This window comes from Phodopus roborovskii, unplaced genomic scaffold (assembly GCF_943737965.1).
Source record: "Phodopus roborovskii unplaced genomic scaffold, PHOROB, whole genome shotgun sequence".
Taxonomy (NCBI): domain Eukaryota; kingdom Metazoa; phylum Chordata; class Mammalia; order Rodentia; family Cricetidae; genus Phodopus; species Phodopus roborovskii.
Window position 1 is genome coordinate 53,765,817 of NW_026126480.1, and position 15,653 is coordinate 53,781,469.

At 38.4% G+C, this 15,653-nt stretch overlaps 1 protein-coding gene across 1 annotated transcript in view; it reads right to left on the reverse strand.

The window, feature by feature from the left end:
• Positions 1–15,653, reverse strand: part of CUNH11orf80 (chromosome unknown C11orf80 homolog) — a 63,938-nt gene that overhangs the window by 42,978 nt on the left and 5,307 nt on the right. Inside the window, 1 exon segment of the mRNA XM_051193584.1 lies at positions 13,358–13,411. Coding sequence (XP_051049541.1) covers positions 13,358–13,411 — 54 coding nt within the window.

A 15,653-nucleotide genomic window follows, 5' to 3' on the forward strand; every position in this document is an offset into this window, starting at 1 on the left:
GTTGTTAAATATCTTCAACTTCTTTAGAATAATCTTAATAACAATTTAAAATAAATTGCTTAAAAAATAAACAAAAATAGACGAGAGCTGCCATAAAAGAGGGAGCCATTATAGGTTTGAAGAGAAAACTGACTCTAGAGAAATGTCCAGAGACCTACAAGGATGACCCCAACTAACAATCTGAGCAACAGTGGAAAGGCTACCTTAAATGCCCTTCCCTGATAATGAGATTGATGACTAACTTATCTACCACCCTAGAGCCCTCATCTAGTAGTTGATTTGGAAACAGAAGCAGATACCCATAGTTAAACATTGAGCCGAACTGGAATCCAGATGTAGAGAGGAAGGAGTGATAAGAAGATGAGGACAAGACCAGGCTACAGAAACCCAGAGAGACAGCTGACCTGAACAAGAGGGAGCTCATGGACCCCCAGACTGATAGCTGGGAAACCAGCATTGGACCGACTCAGACCCCCTGAACATGGATCTCAGTTAGAACACCTGGGCAGTCTAAGGGACCTCTGACAGTGGAACCAGGATGTATTCCTGGTGCACAAAAGGACTTTGGGAGCACATTCCCCATGGAGGGATAATCCCTTAACCTAGAGGCAGGAGGGAGGGCCTAGTCCTTACTCCAAATGACTTGACAGATTTTGTTGATCCTTCCTGGAAGGCATCACCCTCCCTATGATAGAGTGGGGGGGGTGGGATGGGAGGGTAGGGAGGCATGGAAGGGAGGGAGGGAAGAAGGAAGGAAGAGAGGGAAGGAAGGAGGGAGGGAGAGGGAACTGGGATCAATATGTAAAATAAGGAAAAAAAATTCTTAGTAAAGGAAATAAAGTTTTTCTTTTAACCTGGAAAAAAAATAAACAAAAAATAATTGTGCACTTTAAAAAAGCCTACTCCAACCATTTTATTCTATATAATAAAAATAAACAAGCAAACAAACAAGATATAAAAAGGTAAAAGAACCAGAAGCAAATTATTTCAAGATAAATTGAGCCTACATTGAAGTTTCATGTGCCTGTTCAAACATATCAACAAATAGTTTTAAATTTAATAAAGACACAGTCGTCGTGGGGGAGAAAAGGAAAAAGAAAATGTAATAGACCAGAAATGGAAAGAAAAAAAAAAAAAAAAAAAAAAAAGAGGGCTACTTGCTGCTAAGGCTGACAACCTAAGTTCAATCCTCAGGTCCCACATGGTGGAAAAACAGAGCTGACTCCTACGAGTTGTCCTCTGACCCCCACACCTGTACCTACTCACTTGAGGGATGGCTAGAGCAAAAGAAAGCTGGTAGCTCCATCACTGGTGTGTGGCAAAGGCCTTAGCTGTGTGATGTGAGCAGTCCCAGGACTCAGAACTACACAGTTCATTACATCCAGGATCCTTGCATCTCATTACCCAGGTAAAGTAAAAATCTAAGATATACACCATACAAGACTAGGGCTCAGCAACCCTGAGAAATTTTGACCTACCCTTTGTCAACGTGGGATGTATTCAAACAAACAGATATGGACGATTAACTCTAAATTACCAAGTAACGAAGCTTGATACCATCTATAACACAGCATACAACAGTTGTACCTGAGGAGTTAGTAATGAGACATTTTAAAATGCATATCTATACCTTTAACAAAGAAAAAGAGGTCCCTTAGACTGCCCAGGCCTTGTCACCTGATTTACTTATATTCTCAGTAATTATCTAATTCATTATCTAATCATATACTCAATCATTGTCTAATCATAAATATTATCTGATTCCAGTATTTTTAGCACCTAAAAAAACCCAGCATGCTGGGTGGTGGTGGTGCATGCCTTTAATCCCAGCACTCAGGAAGCAGAGGCAGGTGGATCTCTGAGTATTTATTTGAGGCCAGCCTGGTCTACAGAGTGACCAGGCTCACTGTAATACATTAAACTAAAAGTAGCTGGGTGATGGTGGCACACAACTTTAATCCCAGCACTTAGGAGGCAGAGACAGGTGGATCTCAATGAGTTTGAGGTCAGCTTGGTCTACAAAGTGAGTTCCAGGACAGCCAGGACCATTACACACAGAGAAACCCTGTCTCAAAAAGAAAAAAAAAAGTAATAGGGGAAACTGTATTAAAAATCTTGGACTTTAAAGATATGATGTTTGAAATTAAGACCATATTAATAGGGTCTGGAGAGATATCTAAGTGGCTAAGAACATTTACTGCTCTTGCAGAAGACCCAGGTTTGATTCCCAGAACCCACAAGGTGATTCACAACATTCACTCGAGTTCCAGAGAGTCTAGCATCCTCTACAGGCATCAAGCACTCACGAGATATATACATTCATGCAGACAAAACACTCACAGATAAAATAAAATGAATAAATAATAAATAAAAATAAATCTTTTAAAAAACTTATAAATGGTTTGACTGAATGAAAATAAACCAAAAACTAGTTAGGATATGTTTTTAGCGTATTATTCATAATAACTCAAAATGGAAACAACTCAAATGTCTACAAAATGATGAGTATTGGCTTAACGAAATGTAAAATATCACTTCAACTATAAAAATAAAGTATACACTGTGTACATCAACTTCACATACAAACTAGCGTTATATGAAAGGAGAGAACATTAATTGAGAAAATGCCTCCATAATATCCAGCTATAAGGGTTGGAGAGATGGTTCAGTGATTTAGAGCACTGGCTGCTCTTCCAGAGGACCTGGATTCAATTCCCAGCACCCACATGGCAGCTCACGATTGTCTGTAACTCCAGTTCTAAGGGATCTGGCACCCTCACACAGACATGCATACAGGCAAAAGCACAAATACACACAAAATTAGAATAAATAAATCTTTTTAAAAAGGATTCAGCTATAAGGCATTTTTTAATTAGTTATTGATGGGGGGTGACCCACTCTATTGTGGGTGATGCCATCCCTGGGTTGTGGCCCTGGGTTTTATAATAAGCAGGCTGAACAAACCACACAGCACAAGTCAGTAAGCAGCCTCCCACCATGGCCTCCACATCAACTCCTGCCTCCAGGTTCCTGCCCTGTTTGAGTTCCTGTCCTAACTTCCTTCAATCTGTTTGAATTCCTGTCCTAACTTCCTTCAATAATGAATGGCAATATGGAAGTGTAAATCAAATAAACCCTTTCCTCCCCAGCTTGCTTTCTGGTCATGGTGTTTCATTGCAGGGATAGAAACCCTAACTAAAACATAGGGAATATGACATAGAGAAATCTTGAAAAAACCAAGCTTAGGCAAAGCACCAGACACAGAAGGCTATGTATCATACAATTCCACAATGTCAAAAATAAGGAAATCAATAAAGGAAAAAAAAGAAAACCAGAGTAATGTTGCCAAGGTATGGGGATTGAGGACAAGTAGTTTTGAAGCCTGTCCTGGCACTCACTCTGTAGACCAGGCTGGCCTCAAATACTCAGAGATCCACCTGCCTCTGCTTTCTGAGTGCTGGGATTAAGGCATGCACCACCACCACCCAGCATGCTGGGGTTTTTTAGGTGCTGAAAATACTGGAATCAGATAATATTTATGATTAGACAATGATTGAGTATATGATTAGATAATGAATTAGATAATTACTGAGAATATAAGAAAATCAGGTGACAAGGCCTGGGCAGTCTAAGGGACCTCTGACAGTGGAACCAGGATGTATCCCTGGTGCACAAAAGAACTTTGGGAGCACATTCCCCATGGTGGGATTCTCCCTTAACCTAGAGGCAGGAGGGAGGGCCTAGTCCTTACTCCAAATGACAGATTTTATTGACCCCTCCTGGAAGGCACCACCCTTCCTGTGGAGAGGTGGGGGGGGGTAATGGGATGGGAGGGTGAGGGGGACATGGGAGGGAGAGAGAGGAAGGGAGGAGGGAGAGGGAACTGGGATCAATATATAAAATAAGAAAAAAATAAATAAATTTAAAAAATGTTACATATAGTTTTAAACTTAAAAAAAGAAAAAGAAAATCAGATGATTTATAAGCATCAACATGGTATAACATGTGGAATTCATATCAATTAAGAGGAAAAAGATAAAAGACATTAAGATAGATCCAAGAAAATACTGACAGAATTATAATAAAACAAAGACAGCTATAAGTACTATTTGAACAAGTTATCCAGTACAAAGAAGTCTAATTTTCTAACAAACAAAACAGGGCTATGGAGATGACTCCAAAGGTTAAAGATGCTTGCCTTGCAAGCCTGACCACTTAAGATATATTCCTGGATCCCACATTGAAAGTTGTCTTCCGAATGCTATGTACTCACTCATATATGGATTTTAGACATAGAGCAAAGGAACATCAGCCTACAATCCACACTGCCAGGGAAGCTAGGAAACAAGGAGGACCCTAAGAAAGATATACATGATCCCTCACAGAAGGGGAAAGTGACAAGATCTCCTGAGCAAATTGGGAGCAGGCGGGGGTGGGGGGAAGGGGGAGGGAAAAAGTTAGGAGAAAGAGGAGGGAAGAGGAGAACATGAGGGAGCAGGAAAATTGAGTTAGGGGAAGAATAGAAAAGAACAAGAAAACAGATACCATAATAGAGGGAGCCATTATAGGTTTAAAGAGAAATCTCACACTAGGGAAATGTTCAGGGACCTACAAGGATGACCCCAACTAAGAAACTAAGCAATAGTGCCCTTCCCTGATAATGAGATTGATGACTACCTTATATGCCATCCTAGAGCCTTCATCCAGTAGCTGATGGAAGCAGAAGCAGATGCCCACAGCTGAACACTGAGCCGAGCTCCTGGAATCCAGTTGCAGAGAGGGAGATGAGCAAAGGGGTCAAGACCAGGCTGGAGATACCCACAGAAACTACTGCCCTGAATAAGGGGGAGCTCATGGAACCCAGAGTGATAGCTGGGAAACCAGCATAAGACTGACCCAGTCCCCCTGATTGTGGGTCTCAGTTTGGAGGGCTGGGAAGTCTATGGTACCTCTGACAATGGAACCAGTATGTATCCCTAGGGCAGGAACGAACTTCAGGAGCCCATTCCCCATGGAGAGATACTCCATTAGCCTAAAGACACAGGGGAAGGCCTAGATTCTACCTGAAATGATTTGACAGACTTTGATGATCCCTCATGGAAGACCTCACCCTCCCTAGGGAGTGAATGGGGGATGGGATGGGAGGGTCTGTGGGGGGCATGGTAGGATGGGAAGGAGAGGGAACTTGCTTTTTCTATTTACTACATTATATGCATTTTTCATGTTATATCATAGTCATCTAGTCATTATTTTTATGATTAAACTGTTTATGCAGATGCATCATATGACCTGGTTCAATAGTAGACCATTATGCTCAATATTTAATCCCCAGCACAAAGAAAAAAGATATTACAATAAATTAGCCACTTTTCTATTAATAGGTATTTAGAGGTACTTGCCTCACTTACTTCTGTTAGCATGAACAGCAGAACACCAGGAGCTCATACTGTGTCCTTGAGCAGTTATTTGATCTTTTAAAGACATCTACCTCATAAAGTTGTTTTTGGAGTAAGGGAAGTATATAGTGCATAATTCATGCAGCACCGTGGCTATTCTGAGCATATGGTTCTCAATACATGCTAATTAATATTAATGACTCTGGAATTAATATCTTAATGCATACAGCTTTTTATTCCATTGAAAATTTTGGGGCTAACTGGAGTAAAGTTAAGTTTACCAAACTCCATATTTTTTTTATGGTTTTTGAACTTGTTTTTTTTTTTAAAAGGTGTGTCATGTAATAATAGCATTTGTAATTTAGATGCAAGTTCCATCATACTTTGCTAGCAGCTGGGAGTCATACCTGGTTAAAGGAGAAAACAGATTCCTGCAAGTTATCCTCTGCAATCCACACATGCACTGAAGCATGAGGTACACAAATATATTGAAAAAATAAGTTAAAACATAATAAGAAATATTAAGGAGGACGCTGGAAAGATAGCCCAGCAGTTAAGAGCACTGGTTCATCTTCCAGAGGCCCTAAGTTCAATTCCTAGAAACCATATGGAGGCTCACAACTTTCTGTTACTCCCAATGAATCTAATGCCCTCTTCTAGCCTCCATGGTTACTAAGCACACACATGGCACACAGACATGCATGCAGGCAAAACACTCATACACATTTAAAAAATTGAGAGTTAATAAAAAAGAAATATTGCCAGCTGGTGTGGATGCCCACCTTTAGTCCCAGCTGGATTTCTGTGAGTTTGAGACCAGCCTGGTCTACAGAATGAATTCCAGGACAGCCAAAGCTACACAGAGAACCCCTGTCACAAAAACAAACAAAACAAAATAAATTAAAAAAAAGGGAAGGAAAGAAGAAATATTAAGGGAAGCTGTGTGGTGGTGGCGCATGCCTTTAGTCCCAGCACTCGGGAGGCAGAGGCAGGTGGATCTCTGTGAGCTTGAGACCAGCCTGGTCTACAAGAGCAATTTCCAGGACAGTCTCCCAAGCCACAGAGAAACCCTGTCTTGAAAAAAAAAACAAACAAAAAACAAACAAACAAAAAACAAAAACAAAACAAAAAAAGAAAAAAGAAAGAAAGAAAAAGAAATATTAAGGGAAGCAAAAGAAGACAGAAGAAACCCACTCTAAAATCTTCCCCAGTGTGAATCAAATTTGGCAGCAGAAACTCTTAGAATGCATCAAAATCTTGGTCTCTTCTGAGTTAATGGATAACTAGTGATTTATGAAACCACAAAATTCTTCTCTTTAAGCTTAGGATAACAAGCTGATGTAAGTCTGGATTTCTTCATCTCTGAAACAGATAACAGGTCTGACCTACCTCTCAAAAAATGAAATGATGTCATGTCTTGTTTAAAGAATAGGAGAGCTGGGCATGGTAGCTCATGCCTTTAACCCCAGCACCAGGGAGACAGAAAAAACCTGTAGAGTTCTGTAAATTTGACGCCAGCCTGGTCTACATAATATATAGAACGTTCCATGTCAGGAAAGGCTACAGAGGCTACAGAGTAAGGAGATCCTCAAAAGAAAGAAAGAAAAAGAAAAAAAAGGAACAGGAGAAAGTTAGTCACCATTTCCATAATAGATCTGGTTAAAATCTGATTGAACTGAATTATGCATCCTTTCACAACAAAAATGAGTACATCCACAAAATGCAAAAATTTAAAATTCTATCAAAGACTGTGAATTATGAGCTTCTATTACAGAGACTAAAGCTGTAAGACAGTGCGGGGGGGGGGGGTCTGGTGACCCTCTAAAGTGCTAAACTGTAATAGAATTTTATTCTCTGGATATAAGAATTTCAGATTTAAAAATTCAAAGTTTGACCATTACCAGGTGCTCTCTCAATACTGAACATGTTTAGCTCTGTCAATCATTTCTCATTGACTTTTCAACTAAATTAATGAAGAAGGCAAAATCTAATGTTTAGTGGGGGGAAAGAAATCTGGAACTTTGTAGCTCATTAGGAAAGCTCTTCATTAGCATTAATGAGAGGCCCTGGATTTAATCCCAGTCGTCACAAAACTCGAAGCAAAGGCTAAAGAAAAGGTCTCACTGAATGCAGCAAAGCTGTCTTTGCTTACGAAGGCTAGCATTCTTATCTGGTCTTTTGAAAATTTTTAAAAGATAAAACTTTTCTGACTTAGAAAAAGTAACTATTTTTAAAATGCCTAACCAAACTGGATGGAGTTAAATTGTGTCAATTAAAAAAAAAAATGGAGGACTGGGGGTGTAGCTCAGTGGTATTGCTCTTAACCTGGCATGTTCAAAGTCTTTCTATTTATCCCCTGAACTGCAATAAATAATTTAAATGAAGCTAATTATAAGCATGGGAACATGGAAAAGGTATTTTCAAAAACGTAGCTAAGAACGTCTTTGCTATCAGTCATACCATTAACTAGCAGGGTTCATTTGACTGATCTGGCTAGGTAGGCAGGTTCCTCTTCCTCTGTCACCTGCATGTGTATCCCTAATACAGCAGGATTGTTCTTCAGCCAACGTAATTTTACACAGAGGTAAATAGAGAAGCAAATATCATATGAAGAGATAAACAGAAAAATAAGTACAGACCTATAAATATGGCTTTCTTCTATTACCCATTTCACCACTGCTTTTTCCCCACCTAAGTAAAGACATGATAGGAAGCAGTTTCTAAAGCCAAGTAAGTTGGACAAACTGGAAAAAAAATCATGTTTTACTAAATAGGCATATATTACAGAATTCAACAGTTAATGTATATATAAAGGAAAGACAGAATTACAAGTGAATAAGCATACAATGTTGAACAGAATTTACACACTTAAATGTAGTTATGAGAAACTCTAAACACCTAGTTATCTATCTTAGTGAGTGTTTTAGTAAAGCTTTCTATTGCTGTGATGATACACCATGACCAAAAATACCTTCGGAGGAAAGGGTTTATTTGGTTTAAATACCTACCTGAGCCACCATCTATTAAAGAACGCCAAGGCAACTTAACCAGGTGGTTACCTGGGGGAAGGAGCTGAGGCAGAGGCCATGGAGAGGTGCTGTTTACTGGCTTGCTCCCATGGCTTGCTCAGCATGCTTTCTTATAGAACCCAGTACCACTAACCCAGGGGTGGCCCTATCCACAATAGGCTTGGCTCTCCCACAAGGTCAGTAATTAAGAAAGTGCCCTACAGGCTTGCCTATAATGATCTTATGGAGGCATTTTCCAAAGGAAGTGCCACCTCTCTGATGACTTTAGCTTGTATCAAGTTAACATAAAACTACCCAGTACAGTGGCGTTGCCCTTGAACCTAATTGATAGGTGGCATCAAATCTGATCTTCAGTTTTTGGTTTTTTGTTTATTTGTTTTTGTTTTTTGAGACAGTGTTTATCTGTGTAACAACCCTGGTTGTCTTAGAATTCACTCTGTAGACCAGGTTGGCCATGAACTCACAGAGATCTACCTGTCTCTGCCTCCTGAGTCCTGGAATCAAAAGTGTGTGCCACTATGACTGGGAATCATTCAGGGAGAAACATAAAAGCACTTTTAAAAGAATTTTAAAGTTTATTTTTATTTTATGTACATTGGTATGCCTGTGTGAGGCTGTTGGATCCCCTGCACTGGAGTTACAGACAGTTGTAAGATGTCATGTGTGTGCTGGAATTGAACCCGGATCTTCTGGAAGAGTAGCCATCCCTAAAAGCACTTTTAAATTAACTCAATAAATAATTATATATTACAAAGAATAATTAACAAAAATTAGTTGGTTAGATAATGAAGAAAAAGACTAAGAAATTCACTCCTTTTTTTTCTTAAAAATAAAGGCAATATTTCTAATCCTGGAGAATTATAAGAATGTTGACATAATTAAAAAGGAATCTTGAAGCTGGGTAGTGGTGGTGCACGCCTTTAATCCCAACACTTGAGAGGCAGAGGCAGGTGGATCTCAGTGAGTTGAAGGCCAGTCTGCTCTACAAATAAAGTTTCAGGACAGCCAGGGCTGTTACACAGAGAAACCCTGTCTCGAAAAAACAACAACAACAAAAATAAGGAATAAAAAATACCAAACATATAAATAAATAAATAGATAGCTATATCAAAATGCAATTTAAGAAAACATGTTACACATATTTCAGAGTAACTCCCAGACAGAATAGTTTATTCCACTGGTGTTTAGCAGACATGTCAGTGATAGAAAAAGAAAAGAAAATGTCTTCAGTATAGAACCAATAAACTTTAAAAGAGGGAAAGCAAAATAATAATAATAAAATTAAAAAATATTAAAACTTAAAAAAAAAAAGAGGGAAAGCAAAAGCTGGTGAGCCAACTCAGTGGGTAGGAGTCTGCTAAGTCTGAAGCCCTGAGATAATTCCTGGGGCCTACACACTGGAAGAAGAGAACCAACTTCTGTAAGTTATCTTCTAAGCTCCACATGTATGCCATGACACATGCACCTCTGCCCTGGCGTGTACATACACACATACACACACACACACACTTTTTAAAAAGCAGGGAAGCTGTCTGAAATTAACATAACTAAAGGAAGGATGGCTTACACTTGTGATGGAACTTTGAGGACTATCCTCTGGGCTACCACAAAAGTTCTGTGAACATAGCTCCCTTAGAATCCTATCACATCATATTTTACTGCAGAGCTGATTCTCATTTCTGTCTCTACATGACGAGGCAGATATTCAGTGAAAGTTTACTGCATAAAAGCATGATTGTTAGAAACTGGGGAAGGATAAAAAGAAAACAAGTCTAAAGAGGCAGGACACTTGGGAAGTTGCCTTGGTCTACTGTTTATTTACTCAGCATAAAGTATAAGCCTATTTGTAGAAAATGATCTGGAGTGCCCAGATGGAAGAAGCCAAAGAGAGACAACGGAAGCTAGATTATTCAAGCAATTCAGCTCCCTTAAAGAGGTATCTTATTCAGGCACTGACAGGAATCAAGTGAGGGATGAAGATGACAATGCACTCCCACTGAATTCAGAGGTTTACTACTAATTTTGAAAGATACACAACTCTTTAGCATCTGGCCCTTATGATTAATGAATCAGCTGGCAGAAACTCTCTGATGAAGCTAATTAAACAGTGTAAAGACAGTGGACCAATTTAAAGCAGTTTGCTAACAGTGTTACAGGAATGTTAAATAAATAATAATAGTAATAAAGGCATAATTAATGACGCATAAGCCAAGGAGCTAAGGGATTTGAGTCTTAGTTTGGGCCAATTTCATTTGTGAGCTTCACTGAGCAATTTATGCTACTAATTAGTATGAATAAATAGCATTATGGAGTGAAAGTTAGTATTATGAGCCCTAACAACTGAAGAATTAAGCGGAAGTTGGCTACTAAATGTGACTGACAATGAACAAATGACTCAATTTTTACTGTATATTTTATCTATAATATTTCATATTTGAAAGATGAGCCACTCACTCCTTATCACAGTTGAATAAAATGTATTAAACAAAAACTGTTTGAGCTTTAAAAATTAGCAGTTAAATCTAAGTCACCGTGACACTACATAAATTTTGTATTAGTATTAAAATGTGATTTTTCTATAACTGACACTTGATGCCTCTTCAATAAACTTACTTCTTTGTTGTTAATGGGGTTTTCATTTTTCAAAGCACTTTCACAAATATTAGTTGAAGCAGCCTTACCTATAATCTGACCACTCCTTGCACAAGTATGTTTATAAATTGATGTAACAGAAAACCCTATTAGCTTCCCACTGATCATAACACATTCCTTCTGTAGGGATTTTCATACAGATCAACTGGAGCAGTGGCATTAGGTATGATCTTTCCATTGTCTGTATCATCCCACGGAAACAATTCCCAAAAGAAGGGCAAGTAAGAATAAGTAAGAGAGATGATTTTGAGGCTATTGATCCATGATTCTTTTTTAGGAGGGGAGGGGATTGGGTTTTTGAGATAGGGTTTCATATAGTTCAGGTTGGCCTCAAATTCACTAGGTAGCCAAGAACATCTTTAAACTTCTGATTCTCCAATTCTCAGGTGCTGTGATCACAGGCCTGTACAATCATGTCCAGTTATAACCCACTACTCTTGAACTTGAATTCAGATCTCCAAAGTCTTGGAATTAGAGGAACTCTTCAGGATAGTAAGTTGATGCCACCTTTCTTATGGGATATCTTAGGAGGCAGTAGGGCAGCGTGATTAAAATGTAAGTATGAACTGAGCTGGGGATACAGCTCAGTTGGTAGTATGCTTGGTTAGCATGCAAGAGACCATGGGTCCCATCCCAGAACCTCACAAATTGGACATGGTTTCTCAAAAACAACAATGAAGAAATAAAAGTATGTGGGTTGGGCATGATGACACATGCCTTTAATCCCAGAATTCAGGAGACAGAAGCAAGAGGCCAGTTTGGTCTACATAGCAAGATCTCAGGACAAATCAAGGCTACATAATAGAGAGACTCTCTCTCAAGAAACCAAAACAGCTGGACATAGTTGTTGGTGGTGCTTGCCTTTAATCCCAGAACTCAGGAAATAGAGGCAGGCAGATCTCTGCAAGTTCCAGGACAGGCTCCAAAGCAATACAGGGAAACCCTGCCTCAGGAGGAAAAAAGAAAGAAAGGAAGGAAGGAAGGAAGGAAGAAATTAAAAACAAACACAAACAAAAAATTCCTCTGTAATAAGCACATGAGCACAGACCTAAAGGTAATGAATGCTCACTAGAATAATCATTGTGATTATCACTAAAGGAAAAACATTATACTCAAACTTTCTTTTAATTTATTTATTTGGTTTTTCGAACATAACAGTTCTCAGATCATTTTTATCTCTTTAAAACAAATGTGGACTATTTGTAAATCAAAGGAAAAAAGAAATTATTAAACCTACACTCATCAAAAGTTCTGAAACTGGGACTGGCAAGATTGCTTAGTGGGTAATGCTCTTGCCACCAAGTCTGAGTTCAAGCCCTAGGACCCACCTAGTGGAAGGAATAACTCCAACTAGTCATTCTTTAATCTACACACACACAATAAATAAAGTTTTTTAAAAATTTTAAGTTATGAGTCAGGCAGTAGTTGCATGTGCCTTTAATCCCAGTACTCAGGAGGCAGAAGCAGATGGATCTCTGAGTTCAAGACCAGCCTGATCTACAGAGCGAATTCCAGGGCAACCAGTACTACACAGAGAAACCCTGTCTTGAAAAAAACAAACAAAACCAAAATAAATAAATAAATTTTAGTGCCTAAACCATACCAATGTTGACATGTATATATAGAAATATATAGACATATAATATAGACAATAATATTACTATATATTTCACCAGGAAAAAGCATTTGTGGTACATTTCCTAACTGAATTATATAGGGGAAAAAAATCTTCTTTTATATCTGGGAAACTTCTACCTGAGTTGTATAGAGACTAGTCAGAAAAGCTACAATTACCAGGATATCATGCCCATTCATGTACCTATTTAGTTTTATTGTTCAAGTGGAATTACCAGATACAATATAGGATAAAGTATTACATGAGACATACTTACACTGAAAAATGAGTGTCTGGGGCTAGAGAGATAGCTCAGGGGTTAAGAACATGTACTGTTCTTACAGAGGACCTGAATCCAGTTCTTAGCACCTATGTTGGGCAGCTCACAACCACCAGCATCAGGAGATCTGACTTCCTCTCTGAATCCTGACACATCCACACACAAGTGGCATACATACACATGGAAATATACACATAACTGAAAAATAAAATACATCTTTAAAAAGAAACCTCGTGTTTACCTGAAAGTCAAATTTAAGTGAGTATCCTATATTTTTATTTACTAAACCAAGGAATTCTATCCTTCAGAATAAATCTATTTCAGAAAACACTAAACTCATTGACAGAAAAAAATTTAGTCTCCTGGAAGTTAGGTAATTATTTACCTTTTAGAAACTTCTTGAAGACCAAGCCACCATAAACACTTCCTGTAGAAGCAACTGTAAGAAAAAAAAATTAAAAAAATGTAAAACAATTAAGTAAATTTGACTTTAAAAAAATCACTGGAACTCTGAAATAACTGCTTTTAGATATAGAACATTAAAGAGACATTATTAATGAGTTCAGTATAAATAGAGGATAAAAAAAAGAGGTACTGTAAGGTACAAAGAATATGTGGGGGTTCATTATAACCAATGGCAAGTCTTTTCACCTATATTTAGCACCTATAATCAACACCAGGACTGTTCCTTTAGATGCCATTATACTTGAAAGAACAGGATTATGGAAAACTCTAAACTGCAACTACTGATCAGAATACATGATGCCAGTAACTAACATTTGAGTGTGAGCCTTGAAATACTGGCCCTTTTTTAACCTGTTTTACTCTGAAATAGAAGATATTTTGCTAGTCAAGTGGGTTAAAAATTATTTGTACCTAGATACCTAGCTTTCAAAGAAGAGCCAACCTTTTTTGTCCTCTTTTAAAGCTGAATTTAATTAGAATTTTACCTCCTCTTTTCAGCATCCTCGAGGCTGGCCCTCCCTAACCCCGATGCAAGGAGAAGCTATTCTCTGAATATGCTGAAGCTTTTGTGATGAAAACCAAAATTGTCTTTTAAAAAGTGGGTTTAGTGAATCCAAACACAGAGCACTGAGATAACTAACACATAACTAACACATCACTAACACGCATCTTCCCCTGCTTCAGAAATGTTAGCTGTTAGGTTTTTACCCATCAAAATGGAAAATTTGATCATTCTAAGAGCAAAGACATAACAATACTGATATCGAATAAAAATGAGGTTTCTTCAACAAAGAGTTGGAAGAAAAACTGGAGGAAATTACCTCAAAAATATGAAAACAGAGAATAAAATTTTAGAAAAAAATTATACAAATCCACTATCTAAGTAATAGAAACTGCTGTAGAAAAGCACAATCGAAATTTCCCACACCTGGGAGCTGGAGTGATGGCTCAGTAGTTAAGAGGGAAGAAGGAAGATCAGCAACTTCTGGTTACTCTCCTCTTCCTAAGTACAATTAGACTACATAGGCTCCTTGGCAAGTGCAGAGCAATTACAGCAATAAGGCTAAGTCTAAGCCAAAAAGGATGGGAACAAGAGTAATTCACGTAATTTCCAAGCCTAGTCTTAAAAATATTTGAGTTATGAGCCTTGTTCTCTTCCTCCATCCTTAGTTGAATGGATAGATATTAGAGGGCCTAGGGGAACACGAAGCCACAATACTGAAATATCTTGGATTCTACTTTAAAACAAATACAGCCCTGTACATACAGTTACCTGGTGGTAAAATAAGGAAAAAACAAACATCGGATATGTTAAATCACTGAAATTTTTCCCTGCCAAACTGTCAGGGTATAGGGTAAAGACATTTTAAAAAATACAAGGTCTTGAGAAATCTACTTCCCCTAACCCTCTTTGCCAGGGAGCTACTACAGTCTAAGAACCATTAAAATAGTGAGTAAGCCAAGAAATAAAGAGATTGGGATCCAGAAGACAAAATCCAACACAAGAGAAAAGAAAGCAAGAGACACTCAGAGAAACCCCCAAAACAAATAGCTCTATATACCAGAAATGGTAGGTATCAAAACTACAGCAGGTTGGAGGCCATCATGGTAGCTTATACCTGTAATCCTACTTATCAGAAAGCTAAGATCAGTGGACTGCTATGACTTCAAGGTCAGCCTGGGCTACAGGGTGAAATGCTATCTCAGAAAATCAAAACAAGGGATTGGAGCTGGAGCTCAGTTAGTAGAGTGCCTGCCTAGTATGAAGAAAGCCCTGTTGTGGATCCCCACCAGCACAGAAGGCAGGTGTGGTGGCATACATCAGTATGGCATACACAGCACTCTGGAAGTAGAGGAAGGAGAAGCCCAAGTTCACGTTGAGCCATAGGCCATCCTGGGTCACATGAGACTCTTTCTTTAACAGTCAGTAATAAAAATGCCTTTAAATTTTTTTAAGGGGCTAGAGAGATGGCTCAGCAGCTAATAGTGCTTAGTTCTCTTACAAAGAACCAGAATTCAGTTAACAATCAGGCAGCTCACAACTTCTATAATTCCAGCTCCAGAGCGATCCAACACCTCTAGCCTCCTCAGGCACTGGCATTCACATGCACACACTTACACACAGAAACACACATACCTAAAAATAAACCCATTTAATGAAAAAGGTATTAATACAAGTATGTTTATAAACAGGTAATATTAAAACAATCAGTTAA